This window comes from Coturnix japonica, chromosome 2 (assembly GCF_054131305.1).
Source record: "Coturnix japonica strain WE chromosome 2, WE-NBRP24, whole genome shotgun sequence".
Taxonomy (NCBI): domain Eukaryota; kingdom Metazoa; phylum Chordata; class Aves; order Galliformes; family Phasianidae; genus Coturnix; species Coturnix japonica.
The window spans coordinates 106,172,317-106,185,119 of record NC_140664.1 but is presented as its reverse complement, the minus strand read 5'-3'; the positions used below and the strand labels follow the sequence as shown (position 1 = coordinate 106,185,119).

General features: G+C 36.5%; 1 protein-coding gene across 6 annotated transcripts in view; it reads right to left on the bottom strand.

Moving 5' to 3' along the window:
* Positions 1-12,803, bottom strand: part of ZNF385D (zinc finger protein 385D) — a 361,757-nt gene that overhangs the window by 133,161 nt on the left and 215,793 nt on the right. For 2 of the 6 annotated variants that reach the window (XM_085538408.1, XM_085538404.1), the window contains exon 1: positions 7,371-7,584. The exons of 3 other annotated variants lie outside the window; for them this stretch is intronic. Coding sequence is in view for 2 of the 3 variants with exons in the window: in XM_085538404.1 (XP_085394530.1) it covers positions 7,371-7,392 (22 nt within the window). In the remaining variant the exon portion in view is untranslated. Of the gene's footprint in view, positions 1-7,038; positions 7,123-7,370; positions 7,585-12,803 lie in introns of those variants that run through there. One more of the 6 variants, XM_085538406.1, reaches the window with a different exon arrangement.

The following is a 12,803-nucleotide window of genomic DNA, read 5'->3' as shown; positions in this document are numbered from 1 at the left end:
GACAGACAGAGAGACAAAAAGGAAAAGGCTTTAAAATAAACCAGCATACAAACCAATTTATAGCCTGCTTGGCTTTTAGAATATAAGCTTCACAAACACAGCAAAGTTAAGTAGGTTAGGTAAACCTTCATGTACACCTCTTCATTTTTACTTCTTAAAGAAATAAAAATGGCTACTGAAAATAACAGATGAAGGTTCGAAGCAAGGTTTGGGTTTGTTATTTTTTGTTTTCCTTTCTTCCTGTGCCAGGCAAGCTCACAAAACCACCACATTTGAAAAATTTGCTACTTACAGCAGCATCATGTACCAGAAACAACAGCAAAACAAAAAAAGCAGTGTACTTGTCATGCAATAGTCATATATCTGGTAAAAAAATACTCCTGATATCTGGCTGATTTTGACAGGAGGTGAGTAGATTGTTTTTCACAGGTAAATACCAGTAAAAAGAAATCAAAACAAACAAACAAAACTAATTTGTTAAACATTACACTATAGACAGAATAGAGCCCCAGGTTGCTACTGAAATATGACTTGGCTCTACAAGAAAAGCATTAATATTGCTTGCAGTGCCAAGCTTTGCTTCTTCCCCATCTCTTCATTCCTTGTGCATTTAACAATAGCAAATCTTGCCAAGGTTTGGGTTTTGCTTTTTTGTTTGTTTGTTTTGTTTGTTTTGCCTTTTTTCCCCCCCTCCATTCAATATTGATCCCTAATTCAATGACGGGTAAATGTATTGGAAAACACAGCCATTACCTCTCTCCATCTTCATCAGTTACTATACTCTGTAGTAAACAAACTGTGTAAACAAGGTCAACAGGAACAAAATAAGCTAAGACAAAATTCCTGGCTTTAATTTTGAATGGACTGGACTGTCCACCTACTTTTTCAATTACAGTACAAAGGTTAATAAAGAAATTAACCACTGTGAAGTAATGATCAAAGAGGAAATGAAGCCTAGGTGTTTTTATTTTGTTGGTTTTTTTTTTTTTTCCCTTTGTTCTTCAGAAGTCAGTTTTTATTACTCAAAGACATTCTTCTAACATAAACCAAATTTTTAGACTTGATTTCTGAAGTAGAAAATGAGGGAAGAAACTGTCAGTTTGCCTTGTAAGAAAGCATATGAGCAATAACACCATAACAATACACTCTCTCACTCCCCCCCAAAAAACAAACAAACAAACAAACAAACACAAATAAACAACAACAACAAAAAAAGCCAAAGGCTGAGATCCTAAACATATACATATACTAAAATTTCAAATGGTCAATTTTAGTGGCTCCAAGTTAATGTCACTTTTGTATCTCCTGTAACTCTTTCAGAGATCAAGATATGCTACCATAATCCCAGGAGCTTTTCAAGCTTTACTTGAAAAAATAAGTGGTACATTTTGGTTTTAAATCAGCAGAGTATATAGTATATAGCAAATTAGTTGGATAGGTATTAGAGCTGAGCCCATAGTAATGAGAGAATTTCCCCCTTCAACCACTTCCACCAGATTGTTGCGTTCTTAAGAATTTTTATCTAACTCCAACTTTTTAAAATTACTTGCAGCCTTTGCAAGAGAGAGAGAACATTTGTTTAAATACTCTAGATAAGGATACAAATTATCTTACCATCTTTTCAAACTCCAAGAAGTATTAAATAGATATAATTTCAAAGCATTAAAAGAGACAAAACCATATTGTCAGAGATGTTAACATGAGGCAAAAGTGTTCAATAATTGAGCTTCCATAAAAGCCTCCCTTTCAATTCCTATTTCAAATTACAGTTACATTTTCTCATTTTATATTTGATTCAGACCCTTGCCAACTTCTTTATGCTGTCATACCATGCTTGTAACCAGAGATCATTATGCATACGTACAAAAAAACCCACCTAAATAAATACTTCAAAGTGAACACGTCCATTAGCACTGGGCTAATGAACTGAAAGAAGTGGTCATCAAAACAAGCAAAGAAGTCTAAATATATAGGAATACGCTCATAATGCAACTTGATGGAAAATATTTTTCACCTCTACATTAGCTCTGTAGGAATATACTGCTAAAAGAAGTGAGAATATAGACTGACCTACAGAATTTGGCTTGAAGGTGTAATGGTGTAACACTGGAGAAGAGCAAAGACTCTGTCCACTTTCAGTCCCATAAATTTGATTTAAGTACAAGCTCAGATACTTCAGGCTTTGATCTTTCTATCTAATCTCCTTTGTTGCACTTTCTCTGAATGTTACCAATCTTGTATGCAATTTCAGCTGCAAAACTAATCTTTGCAGTGTATTACATGTAATAACCACTTTTGAAAATTAAAGTTCTTATGGCCTTCACTGCATTTCAAGAATGTTTCATGATCTAATACCAGATTGAAATATTTACTTTATTAGTTTCTAATTCATTTATTCTTTCAAAAGAACTATTACTATGTTTAGCTTATCGAACTTTAAAAAGTTTGGAAAGTATTCCTGGAATCCGATTAATGTTTTAGTAATTGCAAGAACTTCTAAGACTGCCATCAGATTATGAAACAAAATCCAAATTATATGGAAGGATATTTGCACGCAGTTGCCAAGAGATAGAAGCCACAGAACTCAGAGATAATTCAAAAAGGTTGAAAAGGAATGGAAGTGTGATGTTGCAAAGAAATTTTAAAATATATAGTTTCAAATTCATGCTTCATTTCTTAACAGAAGAAAGACGAGTGTTGAAAAGAGGCAGAAGAAGGGATTCCACCATTACCCTGGTTAAAACATGGATGGACGGATGCATATTCACATGCTCATATGCATACACACATTTTTACATCTTCATATAGAGCCATTGTGACCTATTCTTCGCTACTGAAGCCATAAGCCATTAGTCATTATGACACTCATAAAAAAGGTAACAGTGGGAGTCAGATTTATTTTTGTAAAACAGTGAAATCATTTTTAATTCATGGTGCTTTACTAGAGATATTTTAAACGATTTCCACACATGATTTCTGTTGTTTCCACAACAGAATTTAAAGGGATGTAACCTAATGCAGAACAGTCCAAATAATCTTCAACAGGATTTTATTATTTTTTTTAAATGTTGCTGTTATATATATGTTTATATTAATCATTATTCAGTGTTTCAAGATAAGAACTTCACTGCCCAGAAAACTGTAAAATTCCTAGTACAAACATTAGGCTCCCTCAGATTTTTTGCTTCTGTACATTGGCTTGCTCAGCTGAATTCTTCTGTCACTTTCAACATCCATTCCATATTTACTATACTTTCTTATTGCAGATGGCTGGTGATAAAATAGAGTACAGTTTATAATCCAGTATATGCATTTCTCAAAACACTTTAAAAGCATAGCCTTATCATCACTGATTCATCCTGTCTTAAATGAAGACAAACAGAAATGCAGCGAAAGGCCTCTGCAGGGTCTAACTGAAGAAGAGAGCATAACCTCCTAAGAACAAACTGGTGACAACTAAATAATTCCACTAAAACTGCTGAAACAGGGGTTATTTTGGTTGTTTAAAGAAAACAATGCGTGTTTTCTTTAAAGAGGTAGTGAGACTTGGGAGTGGGGGGTATTTTTTCTTCCATGACTCATCCATCATGAATCTCTTCTACAAGAAAGTGTTCCAGAAATAAAAAGTGATACTCAGAATAGTAGCATGTATGCAGATGAATTACTACACTCTATAATATTAGCTTGAGAAAAAAAAACAACAAAAAACAAACAAAAAAAAAACAAACCCAAAACACACTGAAAATGAAAACAGCTAACATGCAAGCAGAAATATAATGGCATTTTCAGGCAATATTTGATTGTGTTATGGGTTTTCTTTTATCCCATACAATACTCATTTCTGCCCTGATATATTAGATTACATGTATAATGTGAATGGAAATACCGAGCATAGAAGTTACTTAAGCCAGTAATTTGTCCACAAGTGGCAGAGAATAGCAACACAAACAAACAAACAAAAAAAAGACGGACTTTGGGAGCTCACAGTCACTCTATAAGGTTCCATTCTCCCTTTTCTATTGGTTGCTTTTTTTTTCATTTGTTTCTTTGTTTCTTCAGTAAGAACAAAGTATTGGGAAGTGGGGGGCAGTAACTTGGTGATGGGTAGGATTGGTTTTGTTTCCAACTTCATTAAGGGTTTACTGAGCCTGCAAGAGCAGTGTCTTGTAACTGCAGTATCACCGCAGTGTTTCCTTCAGTGGGTGACCGCCACATAGCGCGGTAATGTACAGCACACACCAAAAGCTCTCCCCCCAACCCCATGCAGCTTGGGAAGAGAGGAGGCACTTTTCACCCACCCTTGTCCCAGGAGAGGGTCTGCCACACTTGCAGACAAATCCACCCCATCCAGGAATGGGAGCAACAAATTGCACTGGCAAAGCAGCTAAGCTGAGGCAATAGTGGCCATAGGACCTTTTATGGCAGAGGTGGAAGTGTACAGTTACGTGCACTCAGCGGCCACAGCAGAGCCTTCATATGAGCAGAGGTTGTCACTTTGTACCAATAGCTGTCCACCATTACTCCTCTCTAGTCAGCTGAGAACAGTCACAAGTGACTTCTACCTTACTCTAAATTACCAGCTCAATGATAAATGCACGCAAAAGTTGCTTTGTGGGGACATATTTATGTTCTTAAGTGTAAAACATCTACCTACTGAAGCATGTAACAGATATTTATTATTTTCGTTGGCTTTTGGCTTACCCTATAAACACATTACATCATTTTATAGAATTTTTATTATTATTAAAATTCCACATTTATGTTCAACTCAAGATGATGAATGCAAAACCAAAAGAATAAGTAACAAATGTATCCACGGTGACCAAACAGCAGGCTCTAGAGCACAACACAGGGAGTGAAAACTAGCAATTATTGAAGCCACTCCATCAAAATTCCAGTGCAACAGAAAAGGCGTACGTAATTAGATGGATCACCATTAGTTTAATTATTTGAAGGCTCTGCTCAAATACTAGAATATACATTACTTCAGCCCCAAATCTTCCAAGCTATGCATTTAAGGAGTGCAAGAGACCCCATGATTGATTTCAGAATTCAGTAACTTTTCTCTCTGATGTTACTGAAACTCATCCACTAACATTTTCTACATACAAATAATATTTTCAGAGGACTAGGTTTACTTTCCATTTCTGTACTTGCCTCAGCCTTGTATGCATGTTAACCACAACACTACATTACATCAGTACCAATTAGACAAGAAAACCCAGAAAAACAAGGTGCATAAAAATGTCATTTTTTTTCCCCTTCCTATACCTTAGGTGGCTTAATATCAGCATGCATAACTACCCCAGAATTCTTTACTAACTGAAAGGATTTTTTTCCCTCCAGTAAAAATAAAAATCTGATATTGCCAAGATGATGGCTATAGTAATTTCAAGTCAGCATGGACGCGTGATGTACGCGGTCTAGCTTTCGCTTGGATTTGTGCAATGCTGCTTTGTGCAAGCACTGTTACAACAGAAACAGGTGAGATTACAGACACTCTGGTTTCTCACAGGCATACCAGGAAAACACCAAGAACAGCCACAGGTAATTATTATCCCTATTAGATCATGCTTTGTCATGCAAAAGACAGAAAAGAGAACGTTCATTTAAAATTTAAGGAAGCTTCAGACTGAATACAGCACACTGAAAACCTGCCTAGCAGAAACTTTTAGCTCTGCTCTCAAAAAGTGAGATTTCCTACAATACAAGGTGAACACGATCCAGTTTGTTTCAATTAAAATCTTGATTTACAGGAGAAAATAAATGAACACACATAACAGGATTCTGTGTTTTTGAAAGAAATAAGAGGAACTACGCTTATTTTGGTGCTATGTGTCTTTGAAAAGGAAGAATAAAATTAAACGCTGTCCAGCTAACATAAACCTAATACTCTAACCCATATAACTTCTGGTAACAGGAACTTCTGTCTTAATCATTTAAGCAATTGTAGAACTGTTTGTTAATAAATAAATAAATAAACTCATACATCTCACTAAATCATATTAAAAGGTAGAAAAAATATAAAATAAAATAACTAAACAGAAAAAAAAAAACAAACAAACAAACAAAGAAAAACTAACATCACACATTTTTTAACGCTGATGAGATCTAATCCAAATTACTCAAACCTAAAACCAACACTTGGAGATTATTCCTCAGTCTTTGGAAAATGTAGCAAAGCTAAAACATTGCAAATTCATTGTCACAAGGAACTTGGATGAGTTCTGAAAACTCAGCCAGTACATTTTTTTTTATTTTTATTTTGGCTGTTTGGGCAGTTTACAACAAAAAACATTCTGATGGGTTTCTCTACTAAAGATCCTCCATTATTTTCAGTTTTATGAAAACAAGAAAAAATAATGCCTAGCATGTCATGGAGCACAATATTTGCACAATAAGGCTCAAAATATTATGGAAATGCTTCTCATACAGCTTTAAGGGAACTCTTGATTCAATATTTAATGAAATTGAGTAAGCTGCTGAATGTCCCAGAAAACCCCCCAACTCCGTTGTGCATTCATTTTATATGTTATGCAGTTATAAATTAACACGAATGCTAGATGAGTCTTCAAGCAGCCAGGAGTAGTATCTTTTCCAGAATGGTACTTTATTTTTTATTTTATTTTCTGCAATTGAGCAGCCTGAACTTGCAGCATAATATTGTAATCGTACATTCCAGCCCAGTACTGCAGCACTACATTGCTTAGGCATAGGTCTATGCTCCAGCATGTTTTTAGGATATGCAGCCAGCCCAGCTGTAAGGCTGAGGAAGATTTCCATCAAGCTACAAAACTAAACTCTGCACAAATATTTTACAGCTCCGAGAACTCTAAAGGCTTAAAATAATATAAATTTTGTGTTATACCAGAAGCAAACTCCACATTGGTGATCTGCATAACGCAGAGTAGTCAGCAAACACTCCTCTGCACATAAAGCACTGTTTCTTCTCTGTGTCTTTACATTCTTCAAACTAAAAGCTGAATGAAATCCTAACACTAACTGTGCCTCCAAACCAAAATCAGTGCAGTAGCTCACCCATTTCATTAAGTTCGTCTAAAACTTCCCATGCCTCCCAGTGATTTGTCTTCCCCTCTCAGCAGATGAAACACAAGTTCATTTAAAACAAACGGAGGATGATTTCATCCAATTTAGCTTATTTTCAAAGCTTCTCAGACTAAGCGGTAACCCATTCAAACAGAAAATTTCCCAGACAATGGAATCCTTTCAAACTGCACAGCCAATATGATTTCCTAGTTGTCAGTCTTAGGTGTGCGTCGGCACGAAATGTTCCTGAATCAGAAATTTATAATAATCACTCCTATTGATAATACGAGCAGAAGCAGAATTACATCACAGTTAACACTTACCAAAATACATTATGTTTCTCATTAATCATGCAGTCAGGATCCCACCGCTGTGTATTCAGCATTAGCTCCCGCACAGGGCTGACATGTAAAACAGAGCTCTTTCATTCTACATTATGTGGAAATTTCCCAGCATAAGAAGCGTGAGCGAGCAGTGTGCCTCCTCAGGATGAGCGCTTTGCAGGCAGTCTTCTTATCCCTGATACAATCCCTGTCTGATTTAGCATTTACTCCGGCTGCATGCTGCACTGCCCATTCTTACTGTAATCTGACTCCTCCTTCTGATGTCCTTGCTGTGCCTGTGACATCAGGACTAGGAGTACTACAAACAGATCTTTTCTTTACCGAGCTCGCAATGAGGTGCTCTAATACCCTGTGTAATGTAACGCTCGCTTGGAAGAAAAAAAAAAAAAAAAGAAAAAAAGAAAAAGAAAAAAAAGGAGAAAAAAAAAAAAAGCCCTTTTAACATCATACAGTTTTTTTGTTGTGGTGGTGATTTGTTGGGGTTTTTTTTTGTTTTTTTTTTTGTTTGTTTGTTTTTTGTTTTTTTCTTTTTTCCAGACATTGCACTCAGTGACATAATGTGCTCAATTACATAATAGATGGAAGAGACAAAGTGTATGTTGTTAACTTATTTTTCTGTGAAGGACAGGCTCCAAGAGAGCCCCAAATGCCCTGATTTTCTAACTGCATAATAAAGATGCTTGGCACTTTGCAACATCACCTTTCCTAGGACTTCTTATTTCCTTTACTTTTGTTTGGTTGGTTGTTTGTTGATTGTTTGTTTTTAAATCAATGGTTCCATATCAAGAAATGATTTTAAACCAAGTGTTGATGAAGTCCAGGCCGTTTCTATTTTTAAAATGGAAGAGACAAATACATTGTTCAATTTCTATGGAGTCAAACTGATTTTTAAAACTAAGGTTTCTTCACCTCAATAGCAAAGCGCGAGGACAGGAGATATGTGGCAGTGAAGATTTGTAATGGAGTTTACAACCTTTCACCCTCTGGGTCTCCAGTTCCTTCCCAGTCCAGATTGATAAGTCATTAGCAGCTGGTAGCTATTTTATTGTGCTGTGACAAATGGAGCGGTCCTAAGATTCGTGTAAATAGGTCCCCACACAGTCCCTGCTGCTTTAAGAACTGATACGTTTGCTGGCAGCTACAGAGGAAGAAAGACCAAACACCTGGGTACCAAAATACTCTCCACTATCCACACATAGTGCTTTGGTGTGGATCTGATATGCACTCGCATAGCAGTGTGACAAAGGCTATGTGTTCTGTATTTATGTACGTGTTATACATCATCTATGAATCAATAGAGTACGTTGGTTTCCTGCAGTCAGCCTGGCATCTATCACTGATAATACGCTTAAACTAAATAAAGGTAAAAAATAATCAACAGTATGCTGAAGTGTTTATTTCATTATAATAGGATCTAATGGGATGAATGCTTTCATTCTACAGGAAAGGGGATGACAGGTATAATTCATTTAAATCTCTATTCCTTATTTGTGAAAGCTCAACACAATAACTATAATTTTCTGAGGTCCAAACATTTAGGGCAAAATTATCCCACCAACACAGAAGCCAAGGAGTGTTCTAGTTGCAGCAGAACAGGCAACGGCACAAATGTACACCACTGCTACACATCCTTCAGCAACAGGACTCCCCATCATTGTGCTCACTGGGTTTTATGCAAACTACATCACCAAGATTAAACAAAACCCCAGAAATGGGGCATGGATTTTAGTTATGTCCTTCACTGTCAGTTCCACAGTTCTCTATTTCTGATATCTAGCTTTTCCCTGTTCCCCTTCTTATTTCAACAGCCCCCCTGAGAAGAAGCATGCCTGAAATGAGAGCACTACCCTTCCCAGATAAACTCAGTCTAATCTGTTTCACAACCAACAAGCTAAGGGGCTGTAGTGCATATGGCAGAAAGATGATAATTTCTCACATGGTTCAAACCAGACAATAGCAAATTAAGTTGACTAAATCCTAAATCATAGTAAATTTTAGTGAATATTAGTTAGAAATAATGGCCTCAGTTTTGACTTGAGAAATTGGGACAGTGGGTATCAGCAGTTATTCAGGGTACCTTCCTTTACACCATTTCATCATTAAAATGCTCACCGACTTCCAATATACAAGGAAGTGCACCTCACTATAAGAGAAAAAAAACAACAGTTTATAAGCCTGGTTTAAAATACCTCAGCTGAGCGATTCCAATGACTTCTGAGCCATAAGTATAAGCTATTAGGAGCCTTCTGCAGCACAAATGTTCCCTCTCTTCCCAGAGCATAAAAGCTCAGGGAATCATTTCTCTGTGAAACCACCCTCCAGTTCTTTTAGCTCTGAAGCACTTTTGCAGAGCATTGCATGGTGTGCTTCAGGACATGTTGAGCCCTCCCAGACAGGCAGACATAGTGCGTAACCATCAGTCTGTTTACGATGTTGCAGAAAGACTCAGGATTACTTGGTCAGGAGTTAGACCTGAAAAGTAGGCTACCTCTAGCCTAGGTGCTCCTAAAACCTTGCACATGTTACTAAGCCCTGGTACCTCTTGGCTAGCTGAGAGTGTGGGTGCAACTCATGATTGCAGACATACCATTAGAAGCCAGACAGCTGTTGTATTGCTTTTAAGTGTTCTTTCACTATCTGGCTGCTATGTTAAAGCATCTGTATCAATTCTGTGATATCTAACAGCTGGCCAGCTCCTCATAAGTGTAAATCATCAAAGGACTGAATCATAGATTGGTTTAGATTGGAGGAGGACCTTAAAGATCATCCAGTTCCAATTCCACTGTCATGGTCAGGGTCTCCAAATAGGCCAACAATATTCTTCAGTACCTGGTTGTGAATATTGCCTATATATATATTCGGCATTTTAAAATGTAAAGTCAGAGAAAGAACCATCTCCATTTCCCATATAGCATTTCATTACAACAAGCATAAAATTACAATAAGACTATAACCAAAGCAGCTAAATCAAAATTAAGAAAGTTGAATTTAATTGCACTTCACCTATGGAACAAATGCAACAGAACAAGGAAAGTTACTGGTGGTCTCTCCTGCAAAGTCTTAACAGTTCAATTTCACATATTCCACATCAAATTCTGCTTTCCTTTACATACATAAAACAGATAAATTACAAAAAGCTCAGCAAGTGTTAGTTCAGTATCTGTAAACCAGAACAGCAGTTGTTTTATCTTAAGCACTGAAAACTCTGCTGAACACTACTGTTGTATAGTGAGGAGCAGCAAACACTTGTGTGAGTCTGGAGATGTGAGTAGACACAGTCTGGGCATGCAGAATCATGCAGAGTGAATGAGCAAAGCAACCCACGATGTCAGCCCACGATGTCAGCCCACGGTGTAAACTCTCAATCATCAACAAGCTAGCACAGGTTAGCTGGCATTTAGCTTTGCTACAGACTCAGGTCAAGTGTAAAATTATCATATTTTCAGGCATAGTTCACCCATAAAGAAAACCCCCTCCAAACGTTGCAATTGTAGACAGGGTTTATTGTAGCAATAATGTAGACATAACAGGAAAAAATACTTTAACAGAAAAAATATATATAACTACCCCACATACTATTTCTGATAGGCTGTTTCTACTTGCATAAATGTTTTATTGTTTTTGGGTTGCTGTTGTTTTTTCCTTTCCACCTAATAATACCTCTGCTGTCCTTTGGCAACTTCACTTTGGTAAAGGGCAAAATTTCCAGAAATGCAAACTACTCCAAAATTCATTACCTTCTTGAAAATAAGCAAAAAACAAACTGAGAGCGCACACTGCTGTGCATACAAACACAGCATGCATCCTGCGTTTCTCCAGAGATGGTAAATCTACAGGTTACCCCCCACATATGACTTGGAGTAGAGCCAAAAAGAACATTCTTGGGAACTGTCTGCACTATCTATGCTTTCTGATTTTTATCTATCCACTGATTTACACAATGCCTCCTTAGCAAGTATCAAAACCACTAGCAGGCATGTCTGTTGCAGAGACCAATTAATATTTAATATTAATGCACCCAGTTAATTCCCCAGGATTCCTGGAAAATTCTATTCCAGTCTCGAACTCTCCCAGGGGGCAATTAATATTAAATTTATACCCAGACTTCTACCAGTTGGATTTGATGAATTTCAATTAGTGAGGCTGACCACAAACCTATTCTTGCAAATGCAGTAGTACATCCAGGGACTCTTTGCTGGCAGAAATGTAATAGTTGGCAACAAAATACAATAGTGAGACATTTTAAGTTTATGCATCTTATATGATAGGTTCACACACCTGTAAGGTTTCCAGATCTTTTCTGAATAAATTTTATCTACTGTACACAGAGCGCTGTGACTGCTATTAAGAACAAAAATGTTTTATGCAAACATTTGCTTTGAAAATAAAGAAGCAACCCAAATCATGCTTACCCAACGCACCCCTGATCTAAAGGATTTTTGAAGACAAAATAGGGCGAGAACTTCTGAGTAATTTAGAAATCAATGTATTACAGATATTTCATTCCTATTAGTACTACAGTAACCAAAATTCTGAAATATAAGCAAAAAAGCCACAGTTTTATTAGGTTCCAAACGTTTTTTGGAAAAGTATCTAATCATGCACATTTTTGTGCCTAAAGTCAAATATACTCAGTACCTCTGCTAGAAATTTGGTTTGTTTATATTTTGAAGCCTTATGTAATAGTTTAAGACATACTTCACAATAACACAGATTTGTGATTCATTATTAATCTCTTGAGGTTATGCTAAAGGATAAGAAGGGAAAGAGCAAGTTTTGATTGTATGTTTTAAATTATCCATTGAGGCTCATCTTTGGTTTTGTACTTTTTCCACAGGATAAAACTAGCAAATGCGTTTTTTATCCTTGACTCAAAAGTGTCAGTTCTGGAAATCTGAAATATTTGTCACCATGAATACCATTTAACTGCAGTAGTACCCAAAGGAACTCTGAACTGCCACACGTGAATACAACTGGAGGAACTTAATTAATCTTCCTGTCACTTCCATGATGCTTTTCATTAGTTTAAGCTGTTATCTGATCAACTGCTCTACTTTCTATTGGAAATGGCTAACCAGAACCTCTTATAAAAGCATTTTCAAGAAGTAAACAAAGACTCACCTTTGATTCTGAGAGTCTTTAACAGTCTTTGTTGTGCAGACTTTATCAATTCAGTAACGGTACTTTCAGCACTATTGTTTTTATGCAACTGGAATTTTCTACATACGAAACTAAGAAAGTGCAAGTAGTGTCAATATGCCTCCTTACAAGCTTAAAGCTAGTACTTACATCACATTGCAGTTTGAACACAATATGACGTGGCAACTGATAGGTTATATTTTTCTGAATTTCTTTTGAATTAATTGAATAATTACACATATACAAATTAAAAACAAACACACACACACACAC